The sequence below is a fragment of the Arvicanthis niloticus genome, chromosome 5, assembly GCF_011762505.2.
Source record: "Arvicanthis niloticus isolate mArvNil1 chromosome 5, mArvNil1.pat.X, whole genome shotgun sequence".
NCBI classification, from domain to species: domain Eukaryota; kingdom Metazoa; phylum Chordata; class Mammalia; order Rodentia; family Muridae; genus Arvicanthis; species Arvicanthis niloticus.
Genome location: NC_047662.1, coordinates 56,067,827 through 56,088,988, shown reverse-complemented (window position 1 = coordinate 56,088,988; position 21,162 = coordinate 56,067,827). Strand labels below are relative to the sequence as shown.

The following is a 21,162-nucleotide window of genomic DNA, read 5'->3' as shown; positions in this document are numbered from 1 at the left end:
ACACATTTATTTCTTCCTGGACCCACCCATGCTATCGTGTCTCCAGCCAGTGGTCTTCGTATGCTGGCCTTGGATGTGAAGACCCAGAAGTGGTGGATTACTCTGTCACCTCTCACTCTCCTCAGTTAACAACAGAGCTTCACTGAGCTCATTTCCAGACTGCTATCCAGAACCTGGATGCATTTTCTATCCTTTGCATCCTGTCTGGGCTTTTGGACCCGTGGTGAATGCCACACCGGGGGTTCACACATTCCACCTCCCAGTCTTCTTGGTGAGACCAGTGCCTGCTTTCTTCATCACCTCACAGTAATGTGTTCATTCTCCATCCCTGTAATGGAAGTGAAAGCAGAAGCCGCTTGTCAGTGTGGATGTGAAATGCCAGAAAAGTTTGCTGCAGCTTCTCAAGGACTACTAAAGACATGGTGGTGACAGGAATAGCGAGGTCCTCCTCCAGAAGAGCTGACTGTGGCTCTTGACCTTCTTCAAGGGGAGTGCAACGACATTTACTCTTTTTACATTTATGTTTTATGGTTTTAGGTAGTTTTGTTCATCTAAGTTGATGGTGAAAGATTTCCTGTCAGCATTTCTCCCTGACCACTCAGTATTCCCCTGCTAGGTCAACCCAGAACTTTTTTTCATGTATCACCTTCTAAAAGTCATTTAGACACACACAGACATAGATCTTACTTTGAGAAAACTAAACAGATTTTTTAAAATATATATATTCTGCTGTAAATGATGACAACACAGCTCACAGACGCAAGACGACTGATAAAATTGATATATTGAAAAAGGTGGTAAAATCGGACCACGTTCAGACTCCTGAGGACACAATTTTATTTTTCAGCTTTGAAAATGAGGAGAATTCGCTGAGCGGGACATAAAGCCCCGATTCAGACCTAGCTGGTCTTTTCAAGCCAACTGTGTTGTCTGTTATTTCCCAAAGTTGTAAAGTGAGCCGTGCTCAGTGCCAGCGAGAGGAGGAGAGCAGATCTCATGCTTTGGCGAGTCAGTTGACTGGGCCTAGGAATGGGGCTGGATGGAACTGCAGTTGGAGGAATGAGAGTGTTTCCTTCCTGAGGAAGACCTTCCTGTGGGCCAGCCTAGAATGAGGACAGCAGGAGGTGAGGTGGCGCTCAGTCAGGGGCTTGGCTGCATTTGTGTATGGAAGAGGAGGTATGAACTGGAGCTATTTTTGGAGGCCATGATTTCACTTTGAGATTTTTCTGGCTCATCCTATCTGTAACAATTGTATGATCTGTCTGGGTTGGCATTGACTGTCAACTGGATACAGTCTAGAGCCCTGTGAGAAGAGAAATTCCGATTGAAGAATTGCCTGGATCAGCCTGACCTATGACAATGCCTGTGGAGTGTCGTCTTGCTTATTACTTGACGTAAGAGGGCCCAGCCCACTATGGACAGCACCAGTCCTGAGCCAGAAGGTCCTGGCTATATAAGAAAGCTGGCTAAGCATGCACAGGGAGTGAGCCAGACAGCAAGCTAAGAAGCAGCATTCCTCCACAGGATCTGCTTAGGGTTCTCGCTTAAGTTTCTGCCCTGACTTCCTTTAATGATCAACGTTGACCTTAAATTCTTCCTTCGAAGTTGTTCGTGGTCAAAGTGTTATAGCATAGCAACAGAATGAAGCTAAAACATTACCCCCAACGTCACATTTTCCACAGATCTTACAGGTGAGGTTAGAAGAGGGATGCTTTAAGATTAAGCTTAGAAAACTCTGCTAGGTCCATGCAGACCTATATTGAGTTGGCCTTGAAATTCTTCTTTCTAAGTAATCAGATAAACAACCTCTTGGTGAGGGCATCCTCAGAACACCACTGCAGGTAGCAAACACTGGCAACCGACCTGGAAAACAAACAGTGTGAGGACTACTGTGCTCAGTGCTCAAGCAAGATCTGGGAAATAGACACCAGCCTGCCTCCGATCTACGGCCACCTTTCTGTGATATTCTGCAAAAAAACGATGACATTTGGTTCTGTCACCTTGTAATCTAAGTATGAAAAGGGAAGAGAAACTGGATGAGGGACTGGGGAGAAGGAGATAGGTAGATGAATGGGTAGAGAAAATCAGAGCAAGCAAAACAGTAACATCATCATCATCAACAACAACAAAGATGTTCTTTTTTTTTCTGTCAGTCCATCTAGCTACCTGTCTACCCCTGTCCCATGCTTGGGATTGAACCCAGGCCTCAGGCAAGTCACACAAGCAAGCATTCCATCACGGGAGAGTTATTCCCCCAGCCCAGGTTTACAGTTTTTAAAATGTAAATGTAGTTTTCTTGTTTCTTGAATAAAAATGTCAGGCAGTGGGAGTGAGGTTTGGTGTCAGGCATTCAGGAAATAGAGTAAAGGGAAACGAAATATGGTCAGTGGGTGCTAGGTGTGTGTGTGTGTGTCTGTGTGTGTGTTTGTGGGTTTGTGTGTACGTGTGTACGCGTGTCTGTGTGTGTGTGCCTGTGTGTGTGTGTGTGTCTGTCTGTGTGTGTGTGTCTGACAGTGCCTGTAAGTATTTTATGGTATTTAGTCTTTCTGAGGCATAGGACTTACCATCACCATTGTAAAGATAAGGTAAATGAGGCCCAGAGGGAAATGAAGACTTCCCTTAGTTGTCATCTCTCTAATCTCTTTAAGAATTTAATATGAAACCATAGTAATACTTTTCTGAAAATGCCTCCTGCTTTTGAAGAGACTGAACTTTTGCCAGACTTTACAACTAAGTTCATAATATACTTTGAGGTTACTTAAGACTACATATTCAATCTGCTGTCCTACTGTGTACTGTGCCTTCTAACTGGTTTAACCTGCCTTTAAGAAAACAATGTAAGTGAACCTTACCCTGCCTTGGATTTCCCATGCGATCAGCTTTTACACCCTAAGGGAATGCATAGCTTTAATCTTAGCTATGTACTCTCCCATACCCCTGAGCATGAATAATCTACATATGTATGAATACTGTGATAATCATTTGCTGAAAACAGCCATCAGGTTGAGAATAACCTTAAGCAACAAATATCCTATAACAGTTTGAAGCAACATGGATGTAAGCTGGTTACATCTGCATGTGGTTTTAGGTGCTATTCTGGGTTACTAAAGTAACATCTCCCCTTGTACACCTCTTAAAATCCACTGTCTAAAAGTATCCTGCATTCCTTCCCCATACCATGTTTTCTGTGCCAAGCAGAGCCCTTTGTTCCAACAGGAAACATAGACAGGCAGCTAGGGCAGACACAAATCAGACATGTACATCAGACAGGTAACACGGACAGACCACAGACCAAGTTTCACACAGATTTTTCATAGAGAGAGGTAGGGAAGGCCTTGCTCTCGGCCTAAACTACTCCAAGAGGAGGTCTCTTTTGTCACCCGTTATTGTGACATTGACACATTTTGATGCTCCCCTGAGGTTTCATTAATAATATTTTGAAAATGAAGGCCTATAAAGTTTGCAAAAAGTGGATGTAGTTGATATATACCTTTAGTGTGCTTAGTGGGTAGTATGATAAAATCAATTCACTAATTAAAAACTAATAATGATAATTTATTAATAATATCATACTATGTTCATTACTTATCTCAATTGAGCAGGCATTTAATAAATGCCTAACTATGTCTCAATCAACATAGTAGGAAAATGGGTGGGCATATACACATATACATGTATACTTGTAAACACACACACACACACATACAAATATTACTCAAGTCTATTACAGATCAGGTATGCAGTGGGGAAGTGGAGGTAATAAGGCCTAGAAGATGAAAGGACTTAATTCCTTGGTAAAGAGTTTTGATTTTGTCCAGTGGAATACAGGTACATGATCAGAACATTTTTAAATGATTGTTCATATAACTATTTTTATTAACTAATTATTTTATTTATTTACATTTCTAATGTTTTCCTCTCCAGGTCCCCCCTTATGGGGCATTTCCCTTGCTTCCCCCTTCCCTTGAGGGTGCTCTACAGGATTAGGCATCCTCTCCCACTGAGGCCAGACAAAGCTACACATCTCTGCTACATGTGCCGAGGGCCTCGGACTAGCCCATGTGTGCCCTTTGGTTGGTTGGTAGCTTAGACTCTGAGAGCTTCCAGGAGTCTGGGTTTGTTGAGACTGTGGTCTTCCTATGGGATTGTCATCTCCTTTGGTTCCTTCAATCCTTTCCCTAACTCTTCCATAGGGGTCCCCGAGCTCAGTCCAATGCATCTGTCTCAGTCAGCTATTGGTAGAGTCTCTCAGAGGACAACCATGTTAGGCTCCTGTCTGCAAGCACAACATAGCATCACTAACAGTGTCAAGTTTTGGTGCCTGCCAATAGGATAGATCCCTTGCAGATGCTAAAAAATCTTATGACTATTTTTAAATGAGGCTTTAGGCTAGAGGCACTTTACCTGTGGGAGTCATGTTAATGGCTGTCATGCATCATGCTCTGTCTTTTTAGGACTAGTAGAAGGAGCCATGGACCTGATCTTGATCAATTCCCTACCTCTTGTGTCTGATGCCGAAACGTCCCTCACCTGCATTGCCTCTGGGTGGCACCCCCACGAGCCCATCACCATAGGAAGGGACTTTGAAGCCTTAATGAACCAGCACCAAGATCCACTGGAAGTTACTCAAGATGTGACCAGAGAATCAGCAAAAAAAGTTGTTTGGAAGAGAGAAAAGGCCAGTAAGATTAACGGTGCTTATTTCTGTGAAGGTCGAGTTCGAGGACAGGCTATAAGGATACGAACCATGAAGATGCGTCAACAAGGTAACATGCTCTAAATGCTGGACAGCTTGGATTCACTGGGGTACACACACGGTGACAGCTGTTGTCTTTGAGCTGTTGCACAAACTGTCTGAGTGTATTAATTGAAGACACTGTCTTCCTCAACATGGCTTATCTGTTACACAGAAAGTTAGAGATGAAAGATACAACCCAGTCTAATCCTCTCCGTAGACTGGAACCAGTCGGGCCAAACCCTTATTATACAAAATGTCTAGTTCATAATACTGAAATGAAATATATCATATATTCAAATTATCTCATAATGTTATGCACATATAATTATAAACATGTTGCATGTATATAATATGAAAATATCTTTGCCAAAAATATTGCCTGTTTTAACATTGCTTATGTATTTTCTTTATTTGATTTTTTTGGTCTGTTTATAAATGTTCCTAAAGGTGGTTAATGTTTTAAAGAAAAATATGGTCTAAATTTGTTCAAAAAGAAAGAAGGAAAGCTGGCTAGGCAGTGGGAGCACTCTCTTTTCTTGTAGAGCTGGGCATGGTTCCCAGGACCCACCTCAGGAGGTTCACAGTGCCTGTCACACCAGTACCAAAATATTGTGACACTCTGTTTGGGCCTTTGAGGCCACCTACATGCATTTGTATACACACATGCACGCACACACACACACACACACACATGCACACACACACACACACACACACACACACATTCATAGCTGGAGTGATAGCTCAGAGGTTAAGAGTTGTTGTTGCTCTCTCAGAAGACCTAGATTTGATTCTTAACACCCACATGCATGATGGATAACAACCATCCAATGTGCTTTTTATGATCCCAGGGACAACAGGCAACAGATACACAGACATACATGAAGTCACAACACTAATGCACATAATCTAAAAACTCCTTACAATTAATAAATTAATTAAAAATAGACAAATTCAATTGGAAGTATCTACCTGTAACCCAAGTAAATTGGTTTCTTGTATCAATGATGTTTTTATTTTAAACAATTACTTATTTAATTATTTATTATTACTATTTATTTGATATCATTTATAGCTACTGTAGTATAGTTAGATAAACAAAACAATTATATAATATAATCATTATTAATGATTTACTTAATTAAATATTTGAAGAAAAGATTATGTAACAACCACAAATAGGCACACAGCTAAAAAACATTTATCGCTTAAAAAAATTGGGCTTAAAAACTGTGTGGTGCTGATTAACTATAGCTTTACTGGACTGACCTTGGCTGGAGGAACTTGGCCCCCGCTCAGTATGTCTATTGTCTGTTGCAGGCTAACCCAGGTATGTTCTCACAGAGATGAAAGGGGAGGAAAAGAACAAATGCAAGCTTAGGACTTCTTGAACTCTAAACTGGGACCTGCATGCTATTGCCTATTCCTCATTTTATTGCCTTGGAGGAGTCAAATAGCTGAGCTTAGAATCTGAGCCAGGGGTCCTACAAACTCCCATGGCAAAGAGCATGGTTTTAGAGAAGAGTGAGAAACTGTGACCCTCTCCTGTAAGCTACCATTCTGGGAAGGAGACCATGATTTACTTTTAGTGGTTGAACACCCAGGCTCCATTCAAAGAATTTTAGAATGCTAAAGGAACACACACACACACACACACACACACACACACACAGAGAGAGAGAGAGAGAGAGAGAGAGAGAGAGAGAGAGAGAGAGAGAGAGAGTCTGTACCTTGCTCCATGGAGTGTGTATGATAGATGGAGCCATTCTGTAAAAATTGAAGTCTCAGTATGATGACATTTGGAGTAGATGGTGTGCAAACATTATTCAGCGATGTGCCCTGAGGCTCCTGGACATGGATAGGTAGGTAGATAGATGTCTGATGGATTTGATGCTGTCTTCTGTGAGGAAGACACAGATTTCATGCTGTGATGACCTTGCCTTGAGCTCAAAGGAGTCATCTGACCCCTCACCCATCAGCTACCTTCTTGGAATGGCTGATGACTCAAATAAAGACATCCTTGTAAAGTTTCTGTTGCCTAAGCACAAGGCTCAAGGGTTCTCACTTCACGAAATAATGAGATTCTTCGTACTTTCAAGAGTTCAATTTTTTTCTTTTAAAAGTTTTTTTTAAAATGTGCAACTGTATTTTGCTACATGTATGACTGTGCACCATATGTGTCCCTGCTTCCTGCAGAAGAGGGTGTTGGATTTCATGGGACTAGAATTGCAGATAGTTGTGAGCTACCATGTAGATGCAGGGAACTGAACCCAGGTCCTTTGCTAGAACAAGTGTTCTTAACCACTGATTCATATTTCATATCTCTCAGGGATTTATTTTAAATGATAAAGCTGGTGTAAGTAAGTTGAGTACCTCTGCACATTTTGATGTAAGAATCTGCAGGGCTTTTATTTCTTTTAGTTTTGATTGTGGTGTGTGTGTGTGTGTGTGTGTGTGTGTCCATACAGCATGGGTTTAGAGGTCAGAGGACATCTTTGTAATGTTTGTGTTCTCTCTCCACATTTGATCCGTGTAGGGATCAAACTCAGGTGGCCAAACTTGGCAGCCTTTACCTGCTGAGCCAGCTCACTGGCTCTTGCAGGGCCTTTTAGATCCTTAAAGGTGTATATAAGTCACCTGTAGCTCTTTCTAAATGGAGACTTTGGTTCAGAAGTTTGCTGCGCAAGTTCTGGGACGCCTGTGTGTGAATCAAAGGGCCCAGAGACAAGCGCCCACTCTACCACAGACTGTACCTTGAGTAGTAAGAGTTTAGAGTCAGCCCCTGTCTGACATCCACCTGAAACAATGTCTTTGAATTTGCTAAGTTCACTAAGTAAAATATTTGGAGGCAGCAAGCTCAGTTTAAGGTCAAAAGTGATAAAATCTCTATTCCTCACAAACAAAGGACTTTTTAAAGCAAAACTATACTGTTCACCTTTAAATGACAGCAGGGCAAGTGGGAAAAGCACAGGGCAGACATTCCCAGGATTGCAGCTCTCCACAGGGGGAGCAGAGGTTGAACAAAGGGATATGGGGTGTGCCAAAGCTATCATGGCTGATGGGCAGCTCTGTTATTTTTCGCATGTCATTTGGGTTTGATTTGTGTAAAGCCTGTGTCGTTTGCTGAGTTTCCACATTCCTAATGACGATGATCTGAGATTTGTGCCCCATTCACTTAGAGTGTAAAGTGTCAACATTCCCTCTTGGGGCAGTCTAGAGGTCACTCTTAATGAAATATGAATGGTAATATGTAGAGCATATTGGACAGAGTTTGGGGAGTTAAAAACTATCACTAATGAGACCTCCAGACCATAAAGCTGGCTCCCAGAGGTACAGGATATTTTAAGTTTAGTTAAATGAGACAAGGCAGGTTTGGATGGGTGAGCAACAGTAAGATGGGGTGGCTTTTACACTTATATCCTCCAAATTTGAATTCTTTATCATTCACCAGCTGTACAGCTTGAAGCAAGTTAGTTGTTGGTCTCATTTCTCCCTACCTGTGAAATGGGCATAATAATACCTATATAGTTATGTTAGATTTTAAATAAGATTATGTATGTATGTACATACCTGTCTGGCTGTCTCTATGTATATATGAAGCTTTATTCCAGGAGCACACTGCTTTATATATAACACTTGTATAAAGTAACTTAATTCAACATAAGCTGCTTATAAAAACAGTAGAAATGGGATTCCAAGGTCCCTAGTTCAGAAACTGTGATCATAGCCTCTATATAGGCCTTTGTATAGCAAAGTGTTAACAGTTCTCTCTTTGTTTCTGAGCACTGGCTTTAAAGGTACGAGGTTTCTACTGAAAGACCTAACAGGAACCAGAGCAGAAGGGTGGAGATGTGAGTGTGGAAGACAGTTGGGTGGTCTAAGTCTGGGCGTGCTGGTCAGGACAAGCTCTTCAGCTGAAGTCATAGGAATTCCTTATTTGAACATCAAGGAGGATGAAGATTGTTTCCAGGTGCTTCTGAAAAATCAAATGAGGTGCTTCAATGTGACTTGCATCATCTGGTTTACAGTAATGTTTCAATTGCTACTACAGAACACTAGAGAGTAGTAATTTAGTGGGGTTGTTGTTGTTTGGTTGGTTATTTTGGTGTTTTGTTATAAAAGTAGCTTTTATTTGCCTGGGTGACTGTCATCTCAATGGCTTACTGCTTCTGTCTGCTAACCTAGGCTTAGTCCTAAAAGCTTCTAGCTTCCATATAATCTAATCTAGGCCTAGATTGTTTTCAGCCTCTGAGACTTACTGCTGAATAAGATCACCCTTTCTAGTTATTTCTGAGCTCTGGCTGACTGGTTCAACTCAGCTGTTGTGACTCAAACTCCTCTCCAAGCTGACTGATTCAATCTGAGCCACACCTGAATTGCTCTACTTGGCCTCAAACAAACTCTAGCAATGTGTTCTGATCTAGTTCCATCTCATTCTCTGGCTGCTTCTGTCTTCACCTGTGTCTATCTTGTTTGCTCTCTTCAGTCTGTCTCTGTACAATGGCCCCAGTAATACGGCCTCAGCCCGTGTCCCCTTTGCATTGCTCCCTCGAGTAGCTTCCCTTTCTTCTCTGCTCATGAGAGTTGGGCGTATCCTATTCTGTCAACTCTTTCTCTGATTTGTCACTTTGTCTGCTACTCAATTAGGTATCACTTTCAAGTATGAGTGCTTCCTTCTACAAACTAACTTTTCCTCCATTGTTTTGAATTCCATTTCTGTATTCCAGCCAGAGGGATTAAAGGTGTGTGCTAAGGCTGAGCTGCACCACAACTAGAAACAGCTTTCTTCAGTAAAAAACCCACAATCTTGGAGTTCATGGGGTGGCCAAATATTCTGTGACAGTTTGTTTTGAGACAATATCTATGTAACCCTGGCTGGCTGCAAACTCTTGCAATCTCTCTTCTTCATCCTCCCAAATGCAAGAGCCACCGCACCCAGGAATTAGTTTTCCTACTCAGGATTTTAGGGTGTGTCCTAATTGTGGAGGCACATACAAAATAGACAAAGAGGTGACACATTTCCTCCTATATTTGGACAGTAAGAACATCTTAGACTGGTGACTGGTCTGCCTTTCCTACTGGCCACTCAGTAGGGAGAAATACGTCATAGAGAAAGTGATATGGATTGTGGTATCAGGAAGATTTTCTAAGCTATAACTTTATGCTCCATAGTAAAATATCTTGGGAGGGCTAAGGTGATGGCTCTGTCAGTAAAATGCTTGCCTGTGATTACAAGGACTTGAGTTTGATCCCAGAATTCTTGTTAAAAAAAAAATTCATGCTTGCAATCTCAAAGCTGGGGGGCAGGGCAGAGCCAGTAGGAACCCAGAGGATAGCTAACTAGCCAGCCTAGGCTAATGGTCACACTCCAGGTGAATGAGATATCATATCTCAATGAAAAGATCAGTCAGCTCTTTTCTGGACCAAGGAACAGTTCCAGTTGTCTTCACATGAGCCCACACATGTGAGTGCATACCAGAACACACATCTGCATATATGTACATACATTCACAGGAACTCACATGCCTATCCAGGAATACGGAATGATAAGGATATATTCGTTCCCCCTGGCTGCTCACTCATACAACTGGGGAGGAGGTGGAAAATCTATTTGAGATGTGCCAAGTGGCTTAAATTGGCTTGTGCACCCCAACAATCCAAATAGTTTTGTTTGCTTGTTTGTTTTTAATCAATGAAATCATCACCCAAAACAATCAACAGTACTTGGCTCAAACATCAATAGAGATTTCATTTTTGGGTGGCAAGTTACAGATAAAATTTGTAACAGTTTTAGATCTAAAGCTCTGTTTCAGAACGAACCGGGAGAAGAAATGGAAGTCTTTTCTTTTCCTGGTTCCATTTTGAGAACTAACTTTACAAAAGAACATCAAACTGTCTAATCATGATTATAAGATGGATATAGTGGAGCCATCTGTATCTAAATAATAAGAACACATCCAGAGTATTTTTTAAAAGACAGGAAAAAAGTTGAAATCAAATACATAAAATCATTGTTCTTTTTGAGACAGAGTCTTACGTGATCCAGGCTGGCCTCAAGGTTAGTATGTATCTAAGGATGACTGTTGAACTTCTGTTCCACTTCCCAAGTATTGGAATTCCAAGAGTACAGTACCATGCCTGGTTTATGTGGTCCTGGGGACGGAACCCGGAGTGTTGTGTATGCTAGGGAAGCCCTCTACTGAGGGACTCCCGGCCTCAGCCCACATTCATGTTTTCCTATAATGATTGGAAATAATTATATATATTGGAGTATGTCATATATTGGAGACTGTTTCTAGAAAACATTTCTCTGGCAACTTTACTAATTTCTCATTTGGAAATTAGTCTTTTCCAAATGCATAATGAGTGGTACTAAGACCCCCTTAAAACAGAGGGCTCATCTGTTTTTGTACTCAGTGTTGCACCTAGGAGACTAAGCACCAGCGTGATTGCAAGCCCTAGCTGCGGCTACCAGCAGCTTTTATCTTTCATGACAGATGTGGTCCTGCCCTCCTGGAGCGTCTGTGTAGCAGCAGGGGTCATATCCTGAGAGCAAGACGGTGAGAAGGAACGGGCAGGGAATTTGGAGAATCACCCCAAGGCCACCTAACCTGGATTCTAGGATATGTAAGGCCATGTAGGCACACAAATACAGACTGATGGATGAGTAGGAGCTGGTGAGGCAGGCAGAAGGGGAAGGAGTTGAAGGAAGGGATAAAATCTCTGTCTTAGACAAGAGTGATGGGGGTAGCGATGCAGACTAGAGAACATAAGCTGCGGTGGCTGAGTGCCATCCTGAGCCTGTGTCTCAGCTCTTATGTTAACATTAACAACCCAAACAACCAAAAAGAACTCAGGTCTTTCCATCGAGGAGAGCACTTTGCTTATATCATTTGCTCTCATCTGCTTTTCCCTCCTGCTCTTAAGTGAACAAATGAAGTGTGTTCTTTGTTTTTCCAACCAGTGATGATCTAATGCATGCCATCTTCCAGTATAGGGCTTGGCTGCCTCATTTATAAAATGAAGTAGTTGGCCTGAGAAGTCTTGTGGGCACTGACATACAACCCGTGAGCTCCTGTCTTAGTCAGGGTTTCCCTGCTGTGAAGAGAGACACCTTGACTGGAACAACTCCTATAAAGGAAAACATTTCCTTGTGGCTGGCTTACAGTCCACAGGTTTAGTTTAATACCATCATGGTGGGGAAACAAGGCAGCAGGCATGCAAACATGGTGATTGAGAAGGAGCTGAGAGTTCTACCTTTTGATCCGAAGGCAGCAGAAAGAGACTGATTTGAGCTTCTGAGATCACAAAGGCTGCCTCCCCCCCAACTCCCCTGTGCAGTGTCATACTTTCTCTGAAAAGGTCACACCTTCTAATAATTCCACTTTCTATAGGCCAAGCATTCAAATACATGAGTCTATTCCTATTCAAACCACCACAGCTCCCTCATTAAAACAAACTAATAAACAGAACAAAACAAGAGGAAAAAAACCTGACTTTCCTGGAATTGCTATGTGACCTTGAGTCAGATTACTTAAACTCTAAACCATAGTCTCATTTGTAAAATGGGGATAATGGCAATGCTTATGTCATAGGGATATTGTGAAAAACAAACTCTTACAATGTATTTAGATCAGTGTTTGGCCCACAGCACTATTAAATGGTGCTTGTTCTTATGATCCAGGCAAGTCATATGGCCTTTATAAGTGCACAACGAATAAATAACAAGCTCCCATACTACAAGAAGCCGGACATCCAGCACACAATTTGACTCCTTTTCTGGTACTTGGCAAACAACAACCATCTTGGAGACATTCGTGGAGGTGGACAGTCACAGACCTTTGGTGTGAAAGGTGCCCTTAAAAAACAAAACAAAACAAAACAAAACAAAACAAAACAAAACACCCAGGGAGCTAAGAGACCAAGTCTGAAATAATAAAAGAGCCCCAGAGTAGTGGGGAAAAAGCTACATTGGAATGGAGCCTATGAGGATTCTGAGTTCCTTTCTGAATACAATGCTCAGTGAGAAGTCCCACGCTCAACTAAACATTCTCCACACAAAGGAGAGAAAACATAAACAGACTGCAGAGAAAGTCACAAAGATGAAATGATCAGAAACGTTCTCACAGGAGTCTCTCACAGTCAGGAAGAACTTGGTGTATTAGGGTGGTCAGATTGTCAAGATGAGAAGGAACACTCTAAAGCCTCCTGTCTATACCTGCGTCCCCGTCCCTGCTTTTTTTCTCTGCATGGTGATTCATTTTAGCTCCTGCCACTCACACCCACATTACAGATTCACCACCCCGGTGAGGTCATTTATCGATATTTGGCAAAGACATCATGAGCGACTTGAGGCTTAGCTTCTACCGCTTCACATTCATAACAGCCTTCATGGCAGATTTCATTTCTGAATTATAGATGAGAAAGCTGGAATTTGCAGAGGAATTTTGTGAGTGTCAGAGGTTGGATTCATGCCTGAGGTTATGTGTTTCCAGTGTTTATACTGCTTTTCTACTCCTTGCTCTATACTTTACTTCCTCCATGTTTGCCCAGGGTATCAAATGCATCAAAGGCACTCACTTTCCTGACCATACAGGAGAGACCTGACAGGGAACTTTTCTTCAGTTAGCAGCCACAGCACATAGCCCCCAAAAGTGCCACCAAAGCTTTCTCAGTGTGGTTCAGAGGCACTCCCTGCTTTCACAAGTGTCTTAGTTAGGGTTTTACTGTTGTGAACTGATACCATGACCAAGGCAACTCTTATACAGACAAACATTTAATTGAGGCTGGCTTACAGGTTCAGAGGTTCAGTCCTTTGTTATCAAGATGGGAACATGGCAGTGTCCAGGCAGGCATGGTCCAGGAAGAGCTGAGAGTTCTACATCTTCATCTGAAGGCCACTAAAAGAAGACTGGCTCCCATGTGGTTAGGAGGAGGGTCTCATTGTCCATGCCCACATTGACACACCTCTTCCAACAAGGCCACCTCCTAATAATGCCACTTCCTGGGCCAAGCATATCTAAACCACCACAACAAGGTCTAAGCTAGAGAGATACACAAAACACTTGATAGAGTCTTACAAGCCAGCCTCCATCCAAAAGACAAGGGTAAAACATGAATTAAGACACTGACCAACTGACTCATCACCAGGCCTTTAAAGGAGCCTGTCTGATTTCATTTAAGACATGATCCTGGACCAGAACTCTATAGGAGGGATTTTGCTATTTTGCCATTAAGTGCAAGATATTCTGCTGTTGATTTCTGATTTAGGTGCTTTCTTATCAGAGTCTCTTATTTATGCAGGTGTGCTCTGTAGCAGTCACATAATTAGGTATTGGGTTCCATGAGTTTCTGAAGGCCTTTAATGGTTTTCAAGCTATCTGTATTTTTCCTTGGTTGTTTTTGGACTTCTTGATTAGTTGATTTCTGAAAGTTGTCACTCTGCTTGGAGACCTTTTACTGTTAGTGTTAGTTTTGTGGGTTTTGAAGGACTCATGTTAGTACATAAGCAAGCCACATGCATGAGATTTTCTAATAAGATTTTAGTAGGTAGCTCTGTCTCACCACATAAAGGCTATCTTGATCCCTAAATACTTCTGGCATTAAAAATACTTTTCCAATGTAAGAGATTAGTTTCTCTTAGTTAGCTTAGTACATAGTTTTCTATTGCTTTATTCTCAAGATGATATGTCCATCTTGTTTTATATATAGTCTATGAAAACAGCACCAGGATATATATCTGTATGTATGTGTATATATATACACATATACATATATATATACATATATACACATATACATATATGTACACATATACATATATATCCTGATATTTATCTATCTATCTATGCTCCTTCTCTATCTTTTATTGTGTATTTGGTATATCTTTTGTCACTTTATTTGTAGTTTTGGGGCCATGATTTTTTTTTGTTCTTATTTGTTTTCTTTTTTAGTTTTCTGTTGACATACATCATCTCTTGTCCTCTAGGAAGGTTGTATGTGTTGTTTATCTCCTTGTAGTGTTAATCCATCTTTCCTTAACAGTGACTTAACACTACCTAAAGATAATTCCCCACCTTATTCCATGGAATGTTATCACTGCAGGTTATGGTGTACATTAAAGGTATTCAGACACTTGGTGCTAGAAGAATGTTAAATACTTGCATTCACATATCTTCTCCTGTTAATCAGACAATCAGGCAATGTTGTGTTCCAAGCTTGACACAGAGGCAGAGATTGCAGTCATAGGTGGTACCGTAAGCCAATACAAAATCCTTTCTGTTTCTCCATCATTCTGGCCAGTTCTACAACCAAATCAGCTCATACATGTTAATCAAAGGGTAGAGGGTAAAGCATTAGCGTCTATCCTTTTCAATATTTTAGTCTTTATAGCATGAACAAGTGCAGCATTGTATTCACTCCACCTTGTTTGAAGTGCTCTAAAGCAGTTACACTTTTTAAAAGCAGCAATCAGCACTTTAACATTAAAAAGACCTAAAGAAAAGTGAGTAGGCAAATGTTACTGTCTTTTCTACATTGAAGACTCATATTCCATTAGAATCCTTTTGCATCTTGAGTAAACATGCTAGGGATTGGGAAAGGGTAGCAGATTCATAGTTACTATAGTTTATAATATCAGGGTATAGTGTAATGGCAGATGTCAATCATCATAATGTGTTGCGGCCCGAGCTGCCCCACGTTGGGTGCCAAAAATGTTGAGAACCACTCTGTCAATATTGCAACCCGCACTGCCAAAAGCCTTGGGAGCTAAGTTGTTAAAGCCCGCACTGCCCCAGGCTACTCTGGTCTGTGGGTCAGGGTTCAGCAAGAGAGAGAGTGAGGACAGATACAAGGAATGGAGACCAGAGAGAGTGTGATTCAATCCCATTTATTCTTCAGTCTCTCTTCCTAGTCCAAGTCCCAAGTTCCAAGTTACTTCTTCCAAGTACTAAGTGCCTAATACCTAATACTAATTTCTTCTGTCTGCCTCTCGCCTTTTATATGTCTCACTTCTAAGCCATGCCTTTAAGTTACGCCTTTAAGTCATGCCCTTAGGTCTTGTCTCTAAATCTGATCTCTAAGTCATGCCCTTAAGTCACACACCTTTAAGTCTCACACACCCAAGGGAAAATCCTGGGTATCTAAAACAAGATGTTATCAGAATGTGCTCAGCTGCTGTAGGCTATTGTAATCAAGTCTCTTGTCAGGGTATACAGCTCAAGATGGCTGCAAGGATGATAGCCGCCTTCTGTCGGCTCCCCACAATAATGTCCCTACTTCCCAAGCCACTTATAAGATAGAATTATCATATATATATATATATATGGAAATGACCATTCCTTTCACTGGATTCTTTAAAAGGCTCATATAGTCTATTATGCACTATTATTCTTCACATCAGAAAAGCAGGTGATGCTTGGTGTGTGCTGGGTCTCATCTACTGGAATTTAGTGTTTATTAGAGGGAAATATGTGAATATCTATCTATTTATTAATTTATCTTTTTTTCTTTTAAAAGCTTCCTTCCTACCTGCTACATTAACTATGACTGTGGACAGGGGAGATAATGTGAACATATCTTTCAAAAAGGTGTTAATTAAAGAAGAAGATGCAGTGATTTACAAAAATGGTAAGTCTATTTCATCTCCTTTCATTACTTCCATCCACAAGATGCTGGATGATAACTAACACATGAGATACTGTCATATTGCAATTTCAAGGGTAGCTGTCTAAGAAGCTGCTGTGATACAGGCTTGTCAAATTCTGTGTATAACAGAAGCCCTCTTACACAAGCTGTGTGGTTATTCAATCAAGTAAACTGAGGTAGGGATTTAAAAAAAGAATGCACATACATGCACACACATGTAAAGTGCAGGCGCATACAATAAAAGCTGACGGTGACATATAAGTAGAGTCTCAAATCCAATGAGGCAAGATGCAAGACTGCCTGACTGTGAGGTTGTTTGATTATAAGAACAAACAAATAGGCGTGTTTGGGCACAAACTTTTTTCCTCCACTTTTCTCCCTCGCCAGGTTCCTTCATCCATTCAGTGCCCCGGCATGAAGTCCCTGATATTTTAGAAGTGCACCTGCCGCATGCTCAGCCCCAGGATGCTGGTGTGTACTCGGCCAGGTACATAGGAGGAAACCTGTTCACCTCGGCCTTCACCAGGCTGATTGTCCGGAGTAAGTGACTGAGAGGCCACTGTTCTATACTGATATAGTTGTTAGGATTTGTAGTTTCAAGTTATGGCAACCTGCAATGCTACATAAGCAAGATGGAGGGATGGTGGGCAGGATACCAAAGACTCTTAAGAAATTGATAGTAAGACTGACAAGCAAGTTGCAGATAAGATGTGTTCTAGGGAAGACATGGGGCTCGGAAGTAGTGGGACTGGGCTAATGGCCTAAGCTTTTCATCTAGGAGGTTGCTACCATGGCTAAGGTTCACAATGCTTTACAATATAAAACACAATGCTTTGTGTTTTATATTTCCAGTAGAAAGAGTTAGCTTGATCTGACATACATAGATGGCAACCAGCCTGAACCAGGAAGCCACAGGCAAGAGTAGAGCTAAAAATCAGAAGCCACAGTTTTACTGCAGGACCATCCCCATTAGAAAGCAGAATTGAAGTGAGGAGGGTGGTCTCTCTGGATACTGGGACGTGCTATTACTGGAGGATAAGGTGGGTCATCTGGGCTCCTAGATAAGCATAATTTCCTTCAAGTCCCATACATTCTAGAACATTTGACTCTGTAGTGAGAAACTGCAAGAGCCAGAACTAGGGAAAATGTCCCATCCACTATAGGATAAGCATCAAGGTGGAAGGAGCCAGCATCAGTAATTTTTATGGAGCAATTGATTTATAGAAAGCAAGAGACTTGCCTCAAATTCCCCTCCGCCATGTTTGATTTGTGCTATTAATCACTCAGGCCTTCAGGCCTAAATCTCTGTAATTCAGTGTTTTGAAAAGCATTAACTGTATTGAATAGCACTGTGTTGGTGTTAAAGACAGAGTATAACACAATAAACCCATAGCCCTTGGGTAATTCCCAGTCAGAGCAGGTATGTACATAATTAGATAACTCAACATTACAGTACAATGGTAGAAATATGAAAAATGTGGTTAACTTAGTTTATTCCCCATGCCAAGACACTTCAAGAGATATAAAGTAAGGTGTGATATAGGCAGAATTATTTGAACTTGACTTCAGAGAAATCTGCCCCTGTTCCCAAAACTGGCTTTCTTGTGCAGTGTTCATTTAAAACCCATCTTTAAAGGATATTAGTAAATCTATAGTATTCAGCTTTTGATGTCTAGCTTTTCAGTTGCTTCTCAAATTCTCCTTCGATTTCCCCTTTACACCACTACACAGGGGAAGCCAGAAGGTAAAGGAGCCGTTTGTACTCATTTCTTAAGGTAGCTGTTGTCTGAGATAATGCTATATACTCAAGGACTCAGAATTTGGAATAAATGGGGTATGCTGTCTTGGAGCAGAACCATTAGACTAATGCATATTTGTTTGAGACTGGGAAAAACAGAAGGTTTTCCTACTCTTACCTCTCACTTGAACATATAATTTCTGACATTAGTGTGTAGGCTCCCCCAACACCAAGCAAGTCTCCAGAAGATATTACCTGGATATCTTCTTAATTATTAATTAACTGATGCTAATTAATATTACAGCTTACCTCTGTTCTGCCTCCTCCTGGAGACAGTGTCAGGTCCCACAGGTAAGGGCTCAGTTACATATAATTGTCCTTATTTCACTTGCAAGTTGGGAACCGCAGGTCTTGTCATATGTGTGCTCCTGACTGAATAGCTATAGACCAAGGTTTCTCAAGCTTCCGTTCTCTGCTTTGGTGAATCATTAGGCCATTTCCCAGAACTCAGAGAAAGAGTTAAGTTTATTATAGAGAATACTAAAGAGGATCCAGCCACAGGGCAAAGGTACACAGGGCAAGGTGCAGGGATGAGGTGGTACTTCCAGGCACTCTGCAGGGACCTTCTCATCCGAAAGCTCCTTCAATCTTCAGTCATTAGCCAGCCTTCCAGCCCTTAGCCCTCCCTAGAGATTAAAGGTGGGACTAATGTCCCAAGTGTCCAAGTCTCCCTTGGTGTTTCAGGTGACCCTTATCATAAAGTTACTTAAAGGCCCCTTTACCACCATAATTAGCATTCGAAAGTATACACATTAGCACACAAAGGGTGTTTATTACTTTCAGGGTTTTAGGAACAGTGTACCAGGAAACAAGTGTAGGAACCAGAAATTTATTTCTTAATATATCATATTGTCATCAGGAAAATGTTTAAAATCTTTAAACATTTAAACTAGTGTCTTAGAAATATCTCCTAGTTTAGATTTCTAAGTGCTAGCTAGGCATACAGAGCCGAGCTACCATATCAATCTTGCAGCTTTTGGTACGTGTCAAAAAGAAATAGAGGTTAGAATTTGGAGCTCATCTGGCCTTTTCCCCATAAAGCAAAAGATCCCCTTTCCCCACTCTGTATTGTTTTCTGGTTGGAGTATATGACTGTTGCCTGTGTTAGCATATTTAGCAAAGCTATTTGAGAAGCACACTAGTATCTAAAGTCATTCAAAGGAAGTTTGAGTGGAGTTATACTCCCCCTGTTTAACAACAGCTCCTCAATATGACTTACTTGATGTTTATTGAGGGAAGCTGGAGTCACAGGCATATCTTCTGTATTAACTAAAGCATGGAAACAGACAGTGCTTTAACATTTTGTCTTAGAAACCCCACCAGTATGTTTATAGATTGCTTTTCAGTATAAATTTTTTTCATGACAAAAGATTTCTTACAGCATAGGTTTTATTTTCCTTTGCATGCCATGAATAATATATGGCTTCTTAAAATATAGCATTGCAAAGCTTAAAAACTAACTCACATAAGTGAATATTATTTGATTATCAACAAACTCTAACTTCTCCATCCTAAGAGATCACCCCTATTATCCTTGGGAGTTTTATTCTTCTTCCTAGGACTGGGGATGAAGCTAGGCTATATCAACAGGCAGACACTCAGCTAGAAAACAGTTTCATGTACAAGGAGCCTGTTTCACTTCAGTTATCTGACTTTATGTTTATTGTGTGTAAGTGTCTACTAGCCTGGCTCACACTAATTATGCAGTCTTTCTTCTATTATATGCCAAGGAAGATAACTATTAGCTTTCAGACATCTTGAAACTTTATCTATTGAGGCTGGTATATGTTGATAGTTTTCCTGATTGTTTTAGAGAAAATACTGATAGCCAGGGGTTCTTGCCAAGGAGAGTTTGAGATTACATCAGCTGCAGGCCTGTATCCAAGCACCATGAGACTACTGCCTGGCGACAATGATACTAGTTCCCTACAGATGAAAAATGGAGCCAAAATTTGAGCCACAAGGAGCCATACCAGCACTCCTGAGTTCTCTGTATATTTGAAGTTATTTTTGAGTCTAATTAACAATCTAAAACCACTAAGTGTTGGAAGCAACAAGGAAAGATGAATCTAGGGAGCATTTTACTGCCTTGAGCTGAGTTTTGCATATCTTGCCTTTTGTTTCACTTGTTTCTTATATACTTTGCAGTGCAAACAGTGCATCTAGCTGGCTACCCCTCTCTTCAGCCTTACCCCTCCTCCACCTACTCCAGGCTGAGTCGATGTGTTGACTGCGGCTTGTTGGCTGTGGGTCTGAGGTTTGTTTCTGTCAGGTGCCTTGGTGATGAATACACCACCGATAAGGGTATTTGTTTTTTAAAACTGCTTCAGTTAAGACCATACCATGAACATTCCTAGTGCCTCAGCCTGGAACACATGGTCTAGCCTTATCTTTCTTGCTGCTTATGGGGTCCTATACTCCCAGTTTACATCCTGCTCTCATGGAAAGCCTTCTTTATGTACTTTTCTATTGGCAAGGCAGGATTTGGTATTTCTTGTCTCTGCTTCTATCATTACTTACTACTTAACTATCTCATTCCACATTACACTATTAACTTTTAGAGTGACAAGACTATATTTTTTCCTCATTCCCCATGCCCACTAAAATGACTGTCACATATTGGTTGCTCAATAACAGTTCATTGAGTGAATATGCTTTCCACCTCCTTTTTTTTTTTTTTTTTAACAATAGGGTGCGAAGCTCAGAAGTGGGGTCCTGACTGTAACCGTCTTTGTATTACTTGCAAGAATAATGGTGTCTGCCATGAAGACACTGGGGAATGCATTTGCCCTCCTGGGTTTATGGGGAGGACGTGTGAGAAAGGTAAGTGAATATACGTGAAGGCTAAACATAGCTTGAACATAGATAAGAAGGGAGCTAAATAGCTCTCCTTTGGTCCACGGTTCCACCTTTGTGTGGATTAGACACCTTTTAAAAGGTTATTTACTGCAATGTTACTGGAACGTTATAACAGAAACAC

The 21,162-nt window shown here is 41.1% G+C and overlaps 1 protein-coding gene across 2 annotated transcripts in view; it reads left to right on the top strand.

The window, feature by feature from the left end:
* Nucleotides 1–21,162, top strand: part of Tek (TEK receptor tyrosine kinase) — a 117,087-nt gene that overhangs the window by 37,152 nt on the left and 58,773 nt on the right. For both annotated transcript variants that reach the window (XM_034503307.2, XM_034503306.3), the window contains exons 2-5: nucleotides 4,455–4,766; nucleotides 16,256–16,366; nucleotides 16,772–16,924; nucleotides 20,874–21,005. In XM_034503307.2, coding sequence (XP_034359198.1) covers nucleotides 4,455–4,766; nucleotides 16,256–16,366; nucleotides 16,772–16,924; nucleotides 20,874–21,005 — 708 coding nt within the window. The remainder of the gene's footprint in view (nucleotides 1–4,454; nucleotides 4,767–16,255; nucleotides 16,367–16,771; nucleotides 16,925–20,873; nucleotides 21,006–21,162) is intronic.